At 41.6% G+C, this 20,281-nt stretch overlaps 1 protein-coding gene across 4 annotated transcripts; it reads right to left on the bottom strand.

Moving 5' to 3' along the window:
- Positions 1-856: 856 nt before the first annotated feature.
- On the bottom strand, positions 857-19,320 carry LOC105012908 (ras-related protein Rab-37). Of its 4 annotated transcripts, none has more exons than XM_010874054.4 (9): positions 19,029-19,297; positions 13,368-13,478; positions 5,294-5,335; positions 4,540-4,606; positions 4,369-4,421; positions 3,919-3,984; positions 3,336-3,392; positions 3,022-3,098; positions 857-2,794 (listed from the first exon to the last, which is right to left on the bottom strand). In XM_010874054.4, exons 1-9 carry the CDS (start codon positions 19,191-19,193, stop codon positions 2,686-2,688), a joined length of 747 nt encoding a protein of 248 aa, XP_010872356.1. In that variant the 5' UTR covers positions 19,194-19,297; the 3' UTR covers positions 857-2,685. The 4 variants fall into 4 exon arrangements, with proteins under 4 accessions (XP_010872356.1, XP_010872357.2, XP_028979492.2 ...); XM_010874055.4 differs by lacking the exons at positions 13,368-13,478; positions 19,029-19,297 and adding exons at positions 7,288-7,398; positions 10,425-11,035; XM_020051261.2 differs by having other exon boundaries at positions 2,680-2,794; positions 3,336-3,388; positions 19,029-19,320.
- Between the last annotated feature and the right edge of the window lie 961 nt (positions 19,321-20,281).

The following is a 20,281-nucleotide window of genomic DNA, read 5'->3' as shown; positions in this document are numbered from 1 at the left end:
CATTCTATGCTGTTGCCTCATATGTAACATTAGTGCAATTGAAAACTCTGGATCAAACCAAATACATGGAGGGGAGTTTAACTTCAGAATACAACTTTGTTGAGGAAGGACTTCTTGGACGTTTATGGTCTGTTTGACTTGGAGGTATGAATAAGGACAAAACGGGTTAGGAACAGAAATAAGTCAACATAAGAATAAAAAATTGTAACACAAAGAATCCTATACACATTTATACAAATAACAATAATGACTTACATGGAAAGTATTAAAACAAACAAACCAGATTGTCATTTCAGAATAAGTAGAATATACATACAATAATATAATATACTCTTGTTTTTATTTAATTTATTTATATTTCAGTATTTTGCCATTTTTGCTGTGTATTTTTTGTCAGTCTTGCAGCTCTTTGTGCTGAATGTGAAATAAATCATTTGATTTGATTTATAGCTCTTCTCCTCAGCTCATATGGATCCTCTTTCGTGCAGTAAGGCTGAATTAGCTTTTTTTGTTACAGGGTTTTGAGGATCTCTGATCTCACATTTCCAGATTCATCTCTATACGTGTCTCCACTCTCCAGTACACTACACTGTAACAGAATGTCTGCGAAAAGTTGTCTCTCAATGAATGGCCTTTTTTCCTTAAATATTTTCATACGGATGTACTTCACAACACCATTCTCTTCTATCTTTCAGGATATTTATTCAAAACAAATAAAAAGTGGATATATTAAAATGTGCCACCATCAGCCATGCTCCATTATTAAAAAAAAACCAATGCTGCCACCCAGTGGTAAAGAACAGTATAACCCCCCCTCACAAAAACCACACACTCCAATAACGCCTTCAAGCAGCACTACAAAAAAATAGTTTTTTTATTTATACTGTACTATAACAAAGCACTTCTCCATGGCACTTTGTGGTCACTGTTAATAATTATTGTGACATCAAGCAAATTCTATAAGCCAACATTCATAATGAACCAAACACAAAAGAACGTTACATAACTATGAACAAATACAGCACAGCTCATGTAGAGACAACAACGCCCATTAATGAAAACAGAGGTCTTTATGCAACAACAGTGTCAGAGTGTTGGACTTATAGTTTTGTCAACCTGAGCCGCGGTTCACTGGGTAATGGTTTGTGATGTGTCCGGGGAAAAGCAGTGAGGGAGGAGCGTTGATCTGCACCACGCTGTCGTCATGTCGTCAGGGCCGGTTCTAGGCATAAGTGACATAAGCGCTCGCTTAGGGACCCCAACCACTAGGGGGCCTCCAAACACCAGGGCTCCCCCGATAGATAGGGGAGAGGGGGCCACAAATCTAATTTGTCTGAGGTCCCCCCCGAAAGGCAAGTTGTCAACAAGACAGTGAGGCTCATCGTTCAGAAAACCGCACGTTTTCCTTTTCAATAAAATATAGGCTTGAGTTTTGAAATTAATTTCCATTGGAAAGGCATACAAGTGTTTATATCAAAACCAGTTATACTGAGAGCCATACTCAGTAATCCATAGCGCACCTAATTTCCTTTATTTGGGCACATTCTTCCACCATGTGCTATGGCTAATGTAAAATGAAAAGTATTATAATAAGTAAATGATAAAAACTGGGATGGGTAACCCCACGTAGATCGGAGACCCTAGTCAATGCCTGTTTGATAATCCGGCCATGAGTACCCTACATGTTTAGCTAATGTCATTTTTGTTTTGAGTTGACTTTGCGGTTGTCAAATTTGGGCCTCTAGCTCACGCCCGGTATTAAATCGAATGCAATTTCTTGTCACCCAGTGCAAACTCCTCCCATCAGGGAAACGTGCCCCAGATAATCAAACCCCCTCAGTGATCTCACAGAGCAGGTGTGGTGGATGGCATGTTGTAAAAGCAATTCAAACACACACTGGAACTCCTTACCACAATCTCAAGCAACATTTGACCACAACGTTTCAGAAAATTATATTAAATTGGTGTATAATAAAAAAACACTGTCAATAGTTTCATTACACAGCAGAGGCCACAGGGACAATGTGGATCACAATGCAATTGTAAAGTCCACTCCTAATACATATCGAATGGAATTTAGTCCAGAATAAAATGTGGCCAGACAAATGAAACCACAATCCCCAAAACATCGGTTTTATTCCACTTAATATCTGTACAAGATTATTCTGCAATAACTCTCTAAATATGGCAAAAACTGGCAAAACCGCATCAAGAAATCCCATTTACATGAAGTCAAAACTGGAAAAGGTTTAGCTGTGTCTGCAGGATGTTAAACACTGTTAAAGACTGACGGGGACGTGCAAACAGTCATTACTGCCAGCTGAATGACCCAAGATGCTAACTGACATTGTAAATACACTGGATAATGGGTGGTTTTCTATCTGGCAGAAAACACTGGAATGGAAAACACTGGAATGGTTTCTCCTAATTGGGGTGGATTTGAGTTGGCTAGTTTCCATTGGGACTTCCAAACAGGCAAGTGGAGAAGAATTGTCTTTTTCACAATGGTGTTATCTGCAGTTTTTTCAAATTATCTCTTGGTCCTTCTATATACCCCACCCCCACCCCACATCTGTGTGTGTGTGTGTGTGTGTGTGTGTGTGTGTGTGTCTCTCTCTCTCCCTCAATTCCTCCTCTCTATCTCTCTGTGGCCTGGTGTTGGGTAAAAGTTGGTGAAAGGCTAAGCTACATGTAGCCACCACAACAACCAGACTTCTGCTTCTGAGACTCAATGTAGTCATGGATCTGGAACTTGGGCTCGTTGGGCTGCTTGGCAGCTCTGTGCTTCAAATCTCTGGCAGGGAGAGAACCAGAGAGAGAGAGAGAGAGAACCAGAGAGAGAGAGGAAGGGGAAGAGAGAGACAGAACAAGAAAGAGATAATTGAAGAGGAACCGGATGAGGTAGAGCGTGTGAAATAGAAAAAGACATGAGCAGATATATTGAAAACAGAGGAAAATAAGGAGAACAGAGAAACTTAATTGAACAAAATGTCCCTTTCACATACAGTTATTGTGACTTACTTTGCTACAGCCAGGAAGGCCAACTCTACGTTGACCCCAGTCTTGGCACTGGTCTCCATGAAAGGCACTCCATATTCCTGAGATAGAACCAGGGCATTTTAATGACACCACTCACGTAGACCACATTCATCATACTAATGAAGTCATTACCAAACACTGAGTAATCCAGCTCTCCAACACTTGAGGGAACGTTAGTTTGTAACTGCATTAGATAAATCTACATGTCAAGCTTCTTTCCGTTTCTCTGTACCGCGAGAGGCTACTTGGTGTTTTGTGGTGTGAAAGTGGAGCCATACCTTTAACAGGCCTCTTACCTTGGCCAGCTTTTCTCCCTCCTCACGCTTGATGACTCTCTCAGCGACCATGTCTGACTGACATAAAGAAAACAGAGGCGACACGAGATTCAACAAAGGCACCACCATCGCTACATCAGTCTGCAAAAACCACAGCTGCTCCCAGGGCAGTTAAGAGGCTGGTCGCCTGTTCAGGATTGTTCTTCCCTGGCCACCGACCGCAGGGCAACGACAGAAATGTGCCCTGTCCTGCCGGTCTCCCAAGCTCTGGGAATAAATGATCTCTGGTTGACTGTGACAGGCTCTGACCCAGAGTGTCTCCTGGCAACAGTACCAGCAGAGGGGACACATGATCTACGGTGGTGGTTCTACTGGAGACACACACCACTATTTCTGTTTTATCATCACTGCAGGGGCCTGGTCGCATTCAGCTTCAATTTAAACTCTATGGCTGTCAACGTGTGTGTGACTGAGTCCAGACATTATTAAGTCAAATGCAGGGACAAACGTGTTTCTGTAAAAATATGTTGTGCTCTCATTATGAGATTTGGTATGACTTCTTGTCTCGATTCTCTCTACATGACTACAAGGAAGTCTAGCTTACCTTGTTGCCGAGCAACATGATGACCACATCCTTCTGAGCGTACTCATGAATTTCAGTCAGCCAGGCCTGTTGAGACAGAGTAGTTACATAGATAGAGAGAGAGTGATATGCATAGATAAAAATGTATATTAGTCAGCAAAATGTCAACGCTAAAAGAGATCCTCTCTACAAAAAATAATCAATTGCTCTGTTGCTTCAGAAATGAGTAGGATCGTCAAATACTCTGCGCTGCACTCGCACTCATCCCCAAACCTTCACATTAAATTACATTTCATTACTGAAGTGGCCACTACAATCAAAGCGATGGCTAATATCATGACAGTTAAAAAAATTTAAAGCCCATTGCTACTTCACATGTAAAAGTAACTGATTGTTGTTCATCTGAAGGGGTTTATGAGGAGAAGTAGAGACACTGAGGAGGGCTGGAGAGTGTCCTGAACGTTTTCTCACCCTGATGTTGTCAAAGGATGACTTGCTGGTGATGTCATATAGCAGGAGGAGGGCTGAGGAGACAGAGGCAGAGTGTGACGTATTGTAGCCACGTGTTCTTAGCACTCTAAAATGCTAAGAACACAGGGGGAGACATGGACACAGGAACAGGAAGTGCAGAGAGGTGGTTACCCTGAGCATCTCTGTAGTAGGCGTGTGTGACGCTGCGGAATCTCTCCTGGCCTGCAGTATCCCAGATCTAAGACGGCAAAACAAACATCACTGGGAAATGTCCCAACTATCTACATCCGATAAGCATGCAGTATTCAAGCCACAATGGGAAATACATCAAATATACTATGAATATGCTGCAGTATACATGAGGAAAAGCATTAGAATGGTCACTCGAGTTGCTCACAACCCAGTTTGTCACCTCCCATCCGAAATTGGTAGAAGAATAGGATAGGTTAAAAATGTTTTTACAAAAAATACCCAGTGTTTACAAAAGATACCCAGTGTTTACAACGGATACCCAGTGTTTACAACGGATACCCAGTGTTTACAACGGATACCCAGTGTTTACAACGGATACCCAGTGTTTACAGAAGATACCTAGTGTTTACAGAAGATACCCAGTGTTTACAAAAGATACCCAGTGTTTACAAAAGATACCCAGTGTTTACAAAAGATACCCAGTGTTTACAAAAGATACCCAGTGTTTACAAAAGATACCCACTGTTTACAACGGATAATCCGTTTACCAAAAAAAAATCACTGTGATTACAAGAGACAGTGTATTTAAAAAAGTTAGTCTGTGTTTACAAAAGATACTCTGTGACACATTGATTGTGGTGGTGATGGTTTACTGAACTTGAATGGCCCTGTAGGAATAACAAGACTGGAACAGTGACATCAATGTGGGGAGTAGAGATCATTGCTCTCTCACCTGGAGTTTGACCTTGACGTTGTCCACCGTAACAACCTTATTCTGAGGAGGAGAGGAAACCATTAACCAAAGGACTATCTGTGGGGGGCCTTTTTGCAAGAGAGACACAGAAAGACACTCAGACAATATGCACTCAGGCATTTAAATATTACAAAAGCCTCAGAAAGCGAGAATATCGGTAAATACAAACCAACACTGGACAGGAAATGGCACAGACACAGCATGCTATATAGGCTAGGCTTACAGAAGATGAAACAGAAGAGGAGCATCAGATGCTAGCAGAGAAAACCATGTGCTACGCCCACTCTACAGCGAGGTCCTCGGATTAGACTTAATTACACAAGACTGAGAAGGCTGGCAAAATAACAACCCACTCCCCCATTCATTTCCTGTGGCTGTCAGATACACCCTGTGATTTCCTGTATAAGGACGATTTGAAAATAGACGTTAGCAAGAAATAAGTACATCTGCCAAAAAATATATGAATCAGAAACTGTCCAAAAAATATCCATCAGGATATAGAAAGGAAATGGAAGGTTGAGTTAAATCAAATGCTTCAAAGTCAAGAGGATTGACATGTCCCCATGAAAAGAGAGTCCCTATCAGGTATATACGTACACAGACAGCCAGCAACAAAAAAAAAAAAAACACGTTCAAGAGGTCAAGACCGGTTTCAACCAATCGCAATTTGTTGTGGCGTTGGTATTGAAGTTCTAACCTCACCCTCTGTGTTTAAAGCAAGAGGAAACCCAGAGGGACACCAGCAAAATATTGACATTAAGGAAGTCAACGGAACGACCGGTCCGTATCACATATCACTTCCTCTTATCGTTTTTTACAACTATCAGAAACAGATAAGTCGGCCTGCGCTGTTCCTACGACTGAACAAACAACGCACTGTGCTCCCTCCAATCCCCTAAAGTCGCCTCAGTCGATAGCAGTCATCAGACGCCTAGACTCCAGCCTTGGCGCTACGGGCGCGGCCCAACCCCTGCGTTAGTTGCCATGGGTTTCGTTTTTTTTTTTGTCCAGTTATGACGACCGTTGGCCCTCCGCATTGACACACGCCTGCATGCCGCTTTACTGCTACAAGCTAGCAGGCCCAAAATAGCCCCGCCATGTCATTCACGGCAGCTGGTCACAGCAGCCTCCCGGTCCACGCAAAGTATTGACTCATGCAGCCCGGAGATTCAACGAGGAACGTATTGACTGGTCCTGTATAATGCTCCCAATTGTGTGCTCCTGTTTCGTGCAGAGGCAGGAACAAGTGGGCACATCTCCCAGCTCATCGTTATGATACATTTGTTTGTGAATTCAGTGAATAGTGATTAGCTATTTTTCACAAGCATGCGGTGACCGCCACTTGGCTACATGAACATTTGACGCACCTCCAATCCCATTGGACTTCTGATGTTTATGCTGACAACGCCAAAGTGTCTCTGCCTTAAAAATTTCTTCCATCTATAATTTACTGGGCCATCAGTAAAGACAGTTTCCTTTATAGGGTGAAACCCGCACGGGCAAGATTCAGAAAACCTTTGTTCATCTTTCAATTTCGCCTCTCAGTCAGCAGGTTGGTAGCTATGGATATCCAGCTCAGACGAAAGAGCTGAGAGATGTTTGCTTTTTTTTTCCAGTCAGGGCTGAGCATGGGTTTTTGGGGGTCAACCTAACATCTTTCATCAGTAGAGGAGCAGCGGTGTCTGCATGTAGAGCCACTCCTTCTGCCTGCACATCCCCTAGAATTCTCCTTAACTGCATGCAGAAGTGCTTGTGGGATAAACCTATGGACCGGAACTAGGATGGACATACATTGTATGCATGGATTTGTAAACACATTTCAGTGGTTGTACCATTTAGAAATGAGGAAGAAAGACATACTGTGGACAGCTGACGTACTGTAATGTACACAGGATGTACACATAACGAATGCAGACAGAAAGGAACCTTCCGGACCACGAGGGGAGCCCAAAGTCCACTGGCGTCTCTCTCACCCTAAAGTCTATTCCCACGGTGGCTATGAAGTTGCCTCCCAGAAAGGCCCCGTCTTTAAAGCGCACCAGCACACATGTCTTTCCCACCGCAGAGTCTCCCAGCAGCATCACCTAAAGAGCCGTCACGGCCAGAGGTCAGAGAGAAGGGTTAGGGGTTCATATGTGGGCCCAAAACACTTGACATCAACCTGAACACGATCAGAAGAACAGCAGTCATCCCAAAAACCAGCTTTCGCCCGACCATATTCGGTCTCGAGATTCTTTGTTTATTTATTTATTATTGATTGTTACGCAACTGACATTCTGAAAGGAATGTGTTGATGACTTTGAGATGCATCCATAACATGATGGAACTTGAATTTCACGACAGCCTGATGACTAGTGTTAAGTGCTGACACACTGACTCATGATCCTGTTGCACAACATTCTTGTTTCAGCCTCATCTAAAGTTCCTTGTTATTTGGTGCCTAAGCGAGTTTGGATATTTTATCCATCCATGGATTTGATCTGCAGAGCATTGTAGACTAAATTATGTGGTTGATGCACAGCTGTCTCCCCTTATTAAGTCCTTCATGAATATTTCAACATGAGTGGTCTGCAGTTAAACTGATTGATATGTACGGTATGAAATATCCTATTTGAGCAATTTATCAGGGGAGGCATGAGGAACTACTTGACTATGTGAATGACTTGTTGACTTCTGCTCTATTCACTAAACCACAAAACCTCTGTTTCCAACCAATCCCAGAACACTGTCAATATCTTTCAGCGTGGAACAGGACAGATAACAAATCAGATGGCCCCTAGACAAGGTCAAAACTACAACCGCACATCCAAAAAAGTTGGGACGCTGTGTAAAATGTAAAGAAAAACAAAAATCATGTGCAAATCATTGAAATCCTATATTTAATAGAAAATAGTACAAAGACAACATATCAAATGTTGAAACTGAGAAATATTATTGTTTCGGTGAAAAATATGCCCAAAAACCATTGTCTGTGAACACAGTACATCGCTGCAACCACAAATGCAGGTTAGAAGTCTACCATGCATATAATAAACCATATGTAAACAAGATCAAGAACTGCCTCTGCCTTCACTGTGTCCAAAGTCATTTAAGATGCACTGAGGAGAAGTGGAAAACTGTCCTATGGTCTGACAAATCAAAATGTTAAATTACTTTTTGGAATCATTGATGCCATGTCCCCCAGGCTAAAGTGGAAAGGGACCATCTGGCTTGTTATTAGTGCTCAGTTTAAAAGCCAGCATCTGTGATGGTATGGGGGTGCATTAGTGCACATGGCATGGTTAACATGCTCATCTGTGAAGGCACCATTAATGCTGAACAATATATAGAGGTTTTGGAGCAACATATGCTGCCATCCAGACAATGTCTTTTTCAGGGAAGGCCCGGCTTATTTTAGCAACACAATACAAAACCACATTCTGCACACATTACAGCCACATGGCTCTGTAATAGAAGATTCTGGGTGCTAAACTGGCCTGGATGCAGTCCAGACATATCATCCATTGAAAACATTTGGTGCATTATGAAATGAAAATTACGACAAAGGAGAACCCGAACTGTTGATCAGCAGAAATCTATACCAAGCAAGAACACATGCCACTGTCCCAAAATTATTTGGAACGTATTGCTGGCATTAAATTCAAAATATGGATGTATTTTTCAGAAAACAATAACATTTCTCAGTTTCAACATATGATGTTGTCATTCTACTTTTTTCTATTAAATGTAGGGATAAAAGATTTGCACATCATTACATTCTGTATTTATTTGTATTTCACGCAGTGTCCCAACTATTTGGAAATATGTTTGTACAAACTGAGCTGCGGTGAACCATCACAAATATATCTTTGTTAATAAAGCAAGCTAGGTTAATAAAGCTGGCCAAAACTTGGCATGCTGTCAGCACAAATATCATTGGCCATTGAGCACCTGTCCATGTGCCTGGACAACTTGGGAGAAACATATTCATGCGTGCTACCATTTCCAAAGATGGGATGGTAGGACATAAGCCCCTTTTTGTGTATTACAATGCTGGAGCTACACACCTAATTGAGTTCTTCAGTGAAATAGTGTGGGGTAATGTTAAGTTCCACCATTCAGAGGTGGTTCAGGAATGGTTTTGGGAAAATCACTGATTCCTGACCCTACACCCATGTTCTTTTCATTAGGGAGGTGGAAGGTCTATGTCCACCATCCCCATGAGCATGTCACCCTCCTTAATCCAGGTTGCAAATTTATTTATTTTTATCAACGATTGTAGATGTTTTCATTGATCACACTTTAGATTATGGGATAGAAATTGTAGAAATCAACAAATCAATGGTCTTATGATAAAATACATTTATAAACTATAAACTCACTTGTTTAAATGCAAGATTTATGTCGGACTTATGTACTAAGAGTATTGAAAACCACAGTATATTTTTGATAATAGTTCCAAAGCGACTAAAAAAACTAGGTTACAATATTCACCCTATTGCCACTATATTTCTTATACATTACTTGTGTAAATGTGAACACGTGGTTTATGGTCACTTATTATAACATGGCATTTCGATTTTTAGATAAATGTACTATTAATTGGTTTGTAGTTTAATGTACTGTACATTACCAAAATGCACACAGGTGCATTCTACATCCCCCAATGGGAGGTTCACAGATTGCAATACATTCCTCCTTGAACAAATATTTAGATATAACTGATTCATACCAAATAAGCCATGTCACAAAGGCTACTTAATATAAAGGTGAGAAACAACTTCTAAATTGTTGCATTTGCATGGAAATCATTTATAGTGTTTTGGTAATTAAGATAAATGTAAACTCTTAAATGAAGAGTTAGCGAGACTGTCTAACGCTTAGCGGTGTACCTAGGCTTCATTAGGAGAAACTCCAAACAACCCAGGGATACTGGTGTGCGAGATTAGACAGGCTACTGTATTTTAATAGATCTTACTATTTGTTTGAGAGATGGACACCTGTACCACCAGAGATGCTTCACAGACAGGCTACAGACGACGGTAATACTTGAAGGCAGCATGAAAACATGACTATTCTGTAGGCACATAATAAACAATCATATCCTAATAACAGGAACAGCTATACAGACCTTGAAGGAAATATCAAAACACTCGTTAACCGAGGCGCATCTTTCCAACACATATCTGGATGTCCCGTTATTAGTCTCTTTATCCTTCAACGATGCCTTCCTCGTGGACATCGCAAAGACAAATAATTACTATCACCAAAGCCACAGTATCACCAAGATCTGTCAACGCGCCGCGCGATATTCCTCTTGAGATGCCGGTGGCTCAATCCCAGTTACCACAAGTCATCAGTCCATATGTATTAATTTGTCCAAAACTAGTGTTTTATCGCAACAATTGCTTAAGCGGAAACAACAAATGTCAATAACAGAGTCTTGGTTAAAACTTAATAAAGGAACGATCTCTGGAGAACGCGATTACATTCGCCCGTGGAGAATAAATGGTAAATAGGCGGAAACATTTCTCAGTTGTGCAGAACGGTGGACTGTCATTCTTCTTCACGCGTAGGCAGATGAGCAGACGTTGTTATGCCATTTGTCAGTTGGAGATAATGTTACGTTATCAAGGCCTGATGAATTCGTCTGTTTTGTTTGTCTTATTATTATAATTTTTTGTACAAAGTAAAACATCTAGTCAACCGCAAAGAGGAAACGGTGGTTTGTGGCACCAGTCATTAGCCAGTCGCCACAGGTGTTAGTGAACTCGTTGATTATGAAAGACGAGTAGGCTACAGGAAACAACAGGGGTCTAAAAAAATATATATTAAAGGACTGTCTACGTGATGCCGATTAAGCCAGACCGCTCAATTTATAACTGCTTAATCGATGCTTTTCCAGTGACAATTCAGGACACGGGCAGCCTTCTCACAGTGCAGAGCAGAAGGCAGAATTGACTGAAAAGACTGATACAACAGTATACTGTCAAATACTGCACAGGCAGGACACTGTATGCTAATATTGAGATGGCCCAGCATACTGGGTCCGGTCTGAATGTATCTAGGGTCTTGACTTGGGCTCTCTGGTCATAGGCTCCAGTGCACTAACACTGCCTGCATTGCCTGACCCAATCTCGACCTATGCTAAAAGTCTCTAGTTCTGCCAATCCATGTACACCTTAAATGTGTAAAAGCAGAATATTTTACTAAGAGTTTGTCTCCCTCCAGTGTTTAAAAGAAGAAAAACAGAGAAGATTCAGGTTGGGAAGAATAACTATCACTCTCTCTCAATATGTGATTAATGGGATCATATATTATTGCATTATGTTTAGAGCCGCTGTCCAAATTAGTTCTATTTATAAAAATTATTATTAATGAATAAATTGCTGTTGGGGCCTGTTTAATTCTGCCCAGAACCTGCATGAACTCCAAAACAATCAGCAGGTCTGGAACCTTTGGAAACTCTGGAACATTGGATAGGATCCTTAAGCTTCTAGACCAATAGTTGTGCAAGTTGGAATAAACAGGAAAACTGCAATGGGTCTTCCAAAGTCACACAGAGGAGAGGTGTCAGGGTATATCTGATGTAGTTTTGTCTTTGGCATAGTGTGGTCTATTGATGAAACCTAAATAGTAAGAGATAATGTCTGGAGTTGATAGACCAGGTACGAATCCACAAGAGGCTGGTGGCACATCCATTAGGGAGGACAAGCTTCTAGTAATGGCTGGAACAGAATAAATGTAATGCAGTTACCACCTACAGGTTTTCCATGTATTTAGAATAATTCCATTTATTCAATTCTAGATATTATTATGAGCCATCCTCCCCTCCCTGGAGTACAGATGTCCTCCCAATCCGGCACAGGAATTTCGTTAAGCAGTTGCCTCATTGGAGGTTGGGTGGACAGTGAAATGTGTATTAAAAGTGGGATACGAGTTCCTTTAAGGCAGGGCACAGATTAATGCAACCATTAAACATAAAGGGCATAGCGTAAAATGCAGAGTGGATTCTTCTCACATAGTTTCTTATGTGCAATAATGTTTAATAGTTATTTCTAGCTAGAGTATACTTTTCCCTCAGTTAAATGGAGGCATAATCATCCTATAGGTTTTGTTCTCTTATGGTGTAAAGTAGATAGATCTTAACTGCAATCAAAATCATTGTGTAGGTTAGAAAAGGTGAAAGAGAGGTACTTAGCTATCAGGTGCAGTTACTTGATGGCCATGCACTATCATTTGCAAATACTAATTTGCGGATCCATTCTGGAAAACCAAGGGGTGTCATCAAACCAAAATGTGACCATGTGGATGTTTGCCACCCAATAGTTTGAGAGAGCCAACCGTCCCTTCTGTGGGAATTAAAGAGGTGCCACTTACCCATTCCATGGGTTCTATAGACCCTGTTACCAGACACCGGAGTTCAACCAAAACATGTTCATCACTGCTGCATTTCAGTCTCAGGAGTTTCACTCTAGAATGACACATCTTTCTGTATCCCCAAGGCAAGCAGATTTTGGCATTCTTTTCCTACACTGCTTTATGGTGGCTCAAAACCTTCATCATTACTATCTGTCACAGCAGAAGACACTCAGGTCTATTCCTGAAAATAGCTGGAGCATTACCCTGAACTAGATTTTATAATCCCTTTCTTTACTTTCTTTCTGAATGGCAGCACACTCAACCGTACATGAATACAGCTTTATAATGGAGACTATACACAACCGCTCCAGTGAATGCTATGACACACCAGTGATGAACTGTCTATCCAGCAGGGAACAGACAGTCTGCTGCATTCATTAGACTCCGGCTTTGTCCTCAGTAATTTCATCACAGCAATGGCATTAACGTAATTATACAACTGCTTTCCAGCAACCCCCAACCCTGTCCCGAAGACCATTTCGATTGCAGTGAGAGGCCCTTCCAGCGACAGCCTACGGGGGAGTCTCCATCTTGGTAGCTTGAGAGGGAAGACACTTGTTGTTCCATCAACCCTGGTAGCAAGGTGGCCAGGTTCTTACATTCTTACCTGTCCCCTAAGGCTCTAGCCAGACACTGATGCAGAGAGACTCACCGTGAAACCGATGCCCACGGTGGCGGAGAAGGAGCCGTGGATGAACTTGCCCTGGTCGTACTGGACAAGCAGGGAGGTTTTCCCCACGCCGCTGTCTCCCACCATTATCGTCTGTGGACACCAGGGAGAATGGAGAGCTCAGTACCACAAAACACAAGGCTGTAGAACTGGTGTTTTATTGTTTTAGACTCAGTCTAGCAATTGTTACGCCTTTTCCCAGCTGTCATTGTAAATGAGAACTGGTCTCACGATCCGTTCACCTGGTTAAATATATAAACAACAGCGCATTTAACAGACACTTTTATCCAGAGCATCTTAAAGCAGTGAATGCAGATTTTTTTTTTTTCCACACACTTGCCGCCCGAGGGAATCAAACACACAACCCTGGCATGTGTTAGCACCACGCTGCTCATTTTGAAGGCCTGCTCTCTTCGTGTGGGTCTAGCGTGCCCTACCTCAGATGTGCATCTGTTGCTTCCGGTGCAGTACATGCCCTCGCCAGTCGCCCTAACGTCCTTACGTGACGTTCTGAAGGCCTGCTGTGTAAGAACCCAACGGGCAGAGGGAAATGGCTGCGGATGAGCCTGAATGGACCTGGGGAATTGGGGCCTCTGGAGATCAGACATCACGTCAGCCACGGCTGCTTAGATTCAAGACCATGCTCCCTGTGCCCCGGCACATTAAGAGATCTCACGATGCTCACTCAACCGCACGATGACACGCGGGGCACACGCGCGACAGGGATTCCGAATAATGGGCCAGACTAACACTCAGTCGAGGGTCCTCTAATACGATAGGCATCATTCTCTATTGCGGAGGGTAATGCCTCAACCCAACTGCCGTTCATTTGAGAGAGGAGGGCTACACGTGGGAGGCAGCGAGGCCCGGTCGCCATGGTTATCTGGTTGCTGGCTGGTGTTGTTGCGGCTGGCTGGAGCTCCAGTGCTGCTGACATCCTTGTCTCTTTTGTTGACATTTATCACTTCTCAGCAGTTGGCTCTTATCTACTGGCTCATGGAGCCACTCAGTTCCTCCGAACACTCTCTTCCCTTTCTCATTTCCAGCCCTCAGAAAGTGTTCATTTCTTCATTACTGTCACACCAGATATGGCAGATTTAGTGAAATTACATTATTTTGAGTTTTTACCCGGATTTACTCATTTTCCTTTTACAGAATGCAAAGTGGAGACTATCTGGCATCTGAATTAAGAAGTGCTGACATTAGTGTTGACCTTTTAAACTTTGAGACTCATCTCTATCAACCAAAACTGACCTTTTGAGGCAACTTTATCTTAAGTTCTTTGAATAAAGAGCTGCTTTGGAATACATTTGCATTTGATGTGTTTGTTTTTAAAGGTTAATTATTTAATATGTTTTTCTGAAGGTTTATTGTGGTGGTTAAAGATAGTGGATGGCTTTGTTGTCGTCAGATGACATACAGAGCCCAAACAAACAGAGCCGGGGGAACCCTGTGGAGGTCCGAGGTCATCACTACCCCATCAGATGTATCATCATTACCCCCATCTGATCGCTCATCAATCCCCCCCATTAGATGTCTCATCACTACCCCATCAGATGTCTCATCATTACCCTGCAGATGTCTCATCACTACCCCATCAGATGTCCCATCATTACTCTGCAGATGTCCCATCATTACCCTGCAGATGTCTCATCATTCCTCCCATCAGATGTCCCATCATTACCCTGCAGATGTCTCATTCTTACCCCCATCAGATGTCTCATAACTACCCCCAGAAACAGTGGTAGGATGGAGGCTTTACTATTGTTTCAACTACAGATTGACCCTTTAAGATTTAAATACATTTTACCCAGAAATGCTGGTGAAATAGGATGGCTTAGTGGTTGTATTGTAAAAAAAATTATAATAATGTGGAGAAACTATTGACGTTACATCAGAAAATCAGAAAGAAAATTCAGAAAAAGTTGGGACAGTATGTAAAATGCATATAAATAAAAAAAACACAATTCTTACATTTACTTTGACTTCCATGTCATTGACTCCAAGATATATCATGTTTTGTCTGGTGAACTTCCTGTCATTTGTTAACATCAATTCCTGCATTTCAGGCCTGCAGCACATTCCAAAAGTTGGGCTAGTAAAGAGGTACAAACCATGAAATAATGGTGTTTCAAACAGGTGATGACAACAGGTGATTGCAATCATGATTTGGTACAAAAGCTAAGTCCACCCAAGGCTGAAACGTTGAGGAGCAAAGATGAGCAGAGGATCTCTAGTTTGTCAACCAATGCGTGAGATAATTACTGAAATGTTAAAAAAAAGTTTCTCAAAGACAGATTGGAAGGACTTGGCATATTTCTCCCTCCACAGTGCATAATGTCATTGAAAGATTCAAGGAATCTGGAGTGATCTCAGTGCGTAAAGGGCAAGGGTGCAAGCCTAAGCTGAACACCCATGATCTCCGAGCTCTCAGACAGCACTGCATCAATAACCGTCATTCATTAATAGCTGACGTAACTACATGAGCAAGGGATTACCTTGGCAAACCATTGTCAAGCATTACAATACAGAGTTACATACACAAATGCCACTTAAAACTTTACTGTGCAAAGAAGAAGCCTCATGTCAACCATGTCCAGAAGAGACGTCGACATCTCTGAGCTCTGAGGCATCTGGGATGGACCCTCACACACTGGAAACATGTATTGTGGTCAAATGTATCAGTATTCCAGATCTTCTTTGGACAAAATGGACATTGTGTGCTCAGGACCAAAGACGAAAAGGACCATCCGGACTGTTATCTGCAACAATTCCAAAAAAACAGGGTCTGTCTTGGTATGGGGTTGTGTCAGTGCCCTCTGTAAAGGTAATTTACACTTCTGTGATGCCACCATCAATGCAGAAATGTATATTGAGATTTTCGAGCAACATATGTTGCCTTCAAGACGACATCTTTTCCATGGACGTCCATGCATTTTCAACAAGACAATGCAAAACCACATTACAAAGGCATGGCTGTGCAAGAAGAGGGTACAGATACTGGACTGGCCTGCCTGTAGCCCTGACCTGTCTCCAACAGATAATGTGTGTAAAATTTTAACATTGTCGACCCCGTCCTGTAGCAGTTAAGACGTGTTTGCCAAGAGGAATGGGACTAAATAACATCTGAAACGTTGAATCACTTGGTATCCTCAGTGACTTGGTATCGTCAAGTGTTGTGAGGAGGAATGGCAACATTACCAAGTGGTAAATGCTTTACTGTCCCAACTATTTTTCGAATGTGCTGCAGGTCTGAAATGCAGGAATGGATGTATTTTAACAAATGACATGAAGTAGACTAGACAAAACATGATATATCTTGGAGTCATACTGTCTGCAATGAATTTAAAGTCAAAATAAATGAATGAATCACTGTGTTTTTCAATTACACTCACCTAAAGGATTATTAGGAACACCATACTAATACTGTGTTTGACCCCCTTTCGCCTTCAGAACTGCCTTAATTCTACGTGGCATTGATTCAACAAGGTGCTGAAAGCATTCTTTAGAAATGTTGGCCAATATTGATAGGATAGCATCTTGCAGTTGATTTGTGGGATGCACATCCAGGGCACGAAGCTCCCGTTCCACCACATCCCAAAGATGCTCTATAGGGTTGAGATCTGGTGACTGTGGGGGCCATTTCAGTACAGTGAACTCATTGTCATGTTCAAGAAACCAATTTGAAATGATTGGAGCTTTGTAACATGGTGCATTATCCTGCTGGAAGTAGCCATCAGAGGATGGGTACATGGTGGTCATAAAGGGATGGACATGGTCAGAAACAATGCTCAGGTAGGCCGTGGCATTTAAACCATGCCCAATTGGCACTAAAGGGCCTAAAGTGTGCCAAGAAAACATCCCCCACACCATTACACCACCACCACCAGCCTGCACAGTGGTAACAAGGCATGATGGATCCATGTTCTCATTCTGTTTACGCCAAATTCTGACTCTACCATCTGAAGGTCTCAACAGAAATCGAGACTCATCAGACCAGGCAACATTCTTCCAGTCTTCAACTGTCCAATTTTGGTGAGCTCGTGCATATTGTAGCCTCTTTTTCCTATTTGTAGTGGAGATGAGTGGTACCCGGTGGGGTCTTCTGCTGTTGTAGCCCATCCGCCTCAAGGTTGTGCGTGTTGTGGCTTCACAAATGCTTTGCTGCATACCTCGGTTGTAACGAGTGGTTATTTCAGTCAAAGTTGCTCTTCTATCAGCTTGAATCAGTTGGCACATTCTCCTCTGACCTCTAGCATCAACAAGGCATTTTCGCCCACAGGACTGCCGCATACTGGATGTTTTTCCCTTTTCACACCATTCTTTGTAAACCCTAGCAATGGTTGTGTGTGAAAATCCCAGTAACTGAGCAGATTGTGAAATACTCAGACCGGCCCGTCTGGCACCAACAGCCATGCCACGCTCAAAATTGCTTAAATCACCTTTCTTTCCCATTCTGACATTCAGTTTGGAGTTCAGGAAATTGTCTTGACCAGGACCACACCCCTAAATGCATTGAAGCAACTGCCATGTGATTGGTTGATTAGATAATTGCATTAATGAGAAATTGAACAGGTTTTCCTAATAATCCTTTAGGTGAGTGTATATGCATTTTACATTCTGTCCCAACTTTTTCCAATTTGGCGTTGTAGTTTCCAACTTTGACATATTAAAATGTCCCATGTCTCATCTTTCTTTCATGCCATTTCCGCCTATCTACTTCCACCACATAACCACATATTTCCTGAGGTAAAACAAGTCATTAAAAATGTACATTTCACAAGTAGAACTTGACATTGGTATCACTGTTAGAGTTCTAAAAAGCTACTTATGTCTTTAAAAGAAATATGGTATATTATTATGCAATTCCAGATTGGAAGAACATTTTAAAGTGCAGGATGCATATCCTTCTCAATATCAAATAAACAATTAAAAAATATGGGTATACATACAGTGGGTATAGAAAGTCACTACCCCTTTCAAAATGTTCCCCTTTTCTTGCCTTACAGCCTGAAATGAGAACATTAAATCTGACTTTGTCCTGATATATTTACACATAGTAACCCAGCAACAAGTGAAAAAAATCTAAAAACTCTGAAATTGTAATACAATTAAATCAGTAAGGACCTTAACCCAAAAATGCTTCTGTAAATAAGGAGAGCCTTTGCTAAATGACTAAAATGTAATGTTTGTTTGGATCAGTAATAAGACATCTGCAGTAGCTCAACCTATCAGACCTAAAGTCTCATTTTAGAACACTGAAATAACCTGTAAGTCAAATGTACATATATTTGGTGGCCCAAGAATTTCAAGTGTAAGATCTCCATAGCAACCCAAGGCCCCTGAAGCCTGGTAGGTAGCAATGCTGATTCAGGTGAGACGTGAGATGAAGTAATGGAAGCTCGTCATGGGTTCTCCGCAAAAAATCATGAACAATGTCCATGCCTAACAAAGGCACGTAAGTGTATACAGTATATATTTGAATACAATGTACATTTTGATAATATACACAATTCACAAGGTTAATAATTACATTAGAAACATTTACTTCAAACTTGTGTAAAAAGATAATAGGGTCCCCATAATCTAACTAGAGTATATTATTTTTCTGAGATTTCAAGTTTAAAACAGCAATGCACAAACCTTGTTAATTAGGTCCTCGTCATAGTTGAAAGTGGTCTCGAGGAGAGTTTGGCAGTCTTCTGTATCCGTGTCCACCGTGGATGACCCGTAGGCACTATCTGAGTGAACCGCCTCGTCATGGTCGGTAGTCCCATGGTTAAAGTCCGATGTATAATGATACTTCATAGTGATATCGAGCTCGTCTGTTTGTTGTAATAAAATACTCTTTAGGTCAATGAGCTAAATAGCTTGTTTTATGAGGGGCTTGCAGAGTGTGGCTGCAATAACTTTGTCTCCTTTCTCCGATCTGTCTCGGTTCTCTCAACACGCGTGTACGCCGCCCACCGTTTTGTCCAGCTTTCTCTTGCAGGTTTGATACTGACACTCCTGACAAGAATTATAGTACCAGGGGGGATCGTTTCCGCAAAATATAATAAAATTTTAAAGCAACTGGAAGTGAACATTAAGTTGTACTATACTATTTATAAAACCATGTCTACTGTGTACCGTGACGTGACGGATGTGCATTGTGATCAGCACCTTGGAGAGCGCCTTTCCGGACGCATTTTATGGGGCTGTTGTGCGTAGATTGATGGCAAAAACATATTTCATTAATTATGAATTAAGTCTATAATACACAAAAAAAATTGAGAAAGTGAAATGCTCTGAATACTTTCCGACGGTACGTACCTAAATTAAAGAATAATTAAATTCCTTATCAAGAAAACCAGACAGCACCATAGAGGCACACTGTAACTGCAATTTCTTTGCAAGGAAGCTATAAAGTAAAAAATATGTTTTACCCCCAAAATGACAATTATTACTTCTAATTTCTAATTTTTACACCACTGTGGCGGTATTTCTTTCAGTTCCCGACACAAATACATTTTTCTCCAAAAAAATCGTTCCAAAGGGGCCTTAAAAGACAGAGGCGAAGTCCAGGTACAGAGCTTGTTAAATTGTGGATTGTTATATGATGGTAGTGCAAGCAATTTAGTGCATCTGTGTGTCTATCTCACTAGCGCCTCAGACGATATGGCAACCAGTTTCTTACGCAATCTGTTAGCGTATAATTAACCATATTTCATGATATTTCAGGGAGGATGGTCATGGAACACCTCAGAGTGATCCAGGTCTGGGTGATGGTTGGCTTCTCGAAGCATGAACCTATATTCTTCATTTTAGACAGCTCCTTAAGTAAAATTGCCCATTGTAAATGTGGGAACAGTATAAAGAGAGATTTATATAACGAACTCTGGAAGACGACACACTGG

Source organism: Esox lucius, chromosome 11 (genome assembly GCF_011004845.1).
Source record: "Esox lucius isolate fEsoLuc1 chromosome 11, fEsoLuc1.pri, whole genome shotgun sequence".
Classification (NCBI taxonomy): domain Eukaryota; kingdom Metazoa; phylum Chordata; class Actinopteri; order Esociformes; family Esocidae; genus Esox; species Esox lucius.
The sequence above is the reverse complement of the archived record's forward strand: the minus strand, read 5'-3'. Positions and strand labels throughout refer to the sequence as shown.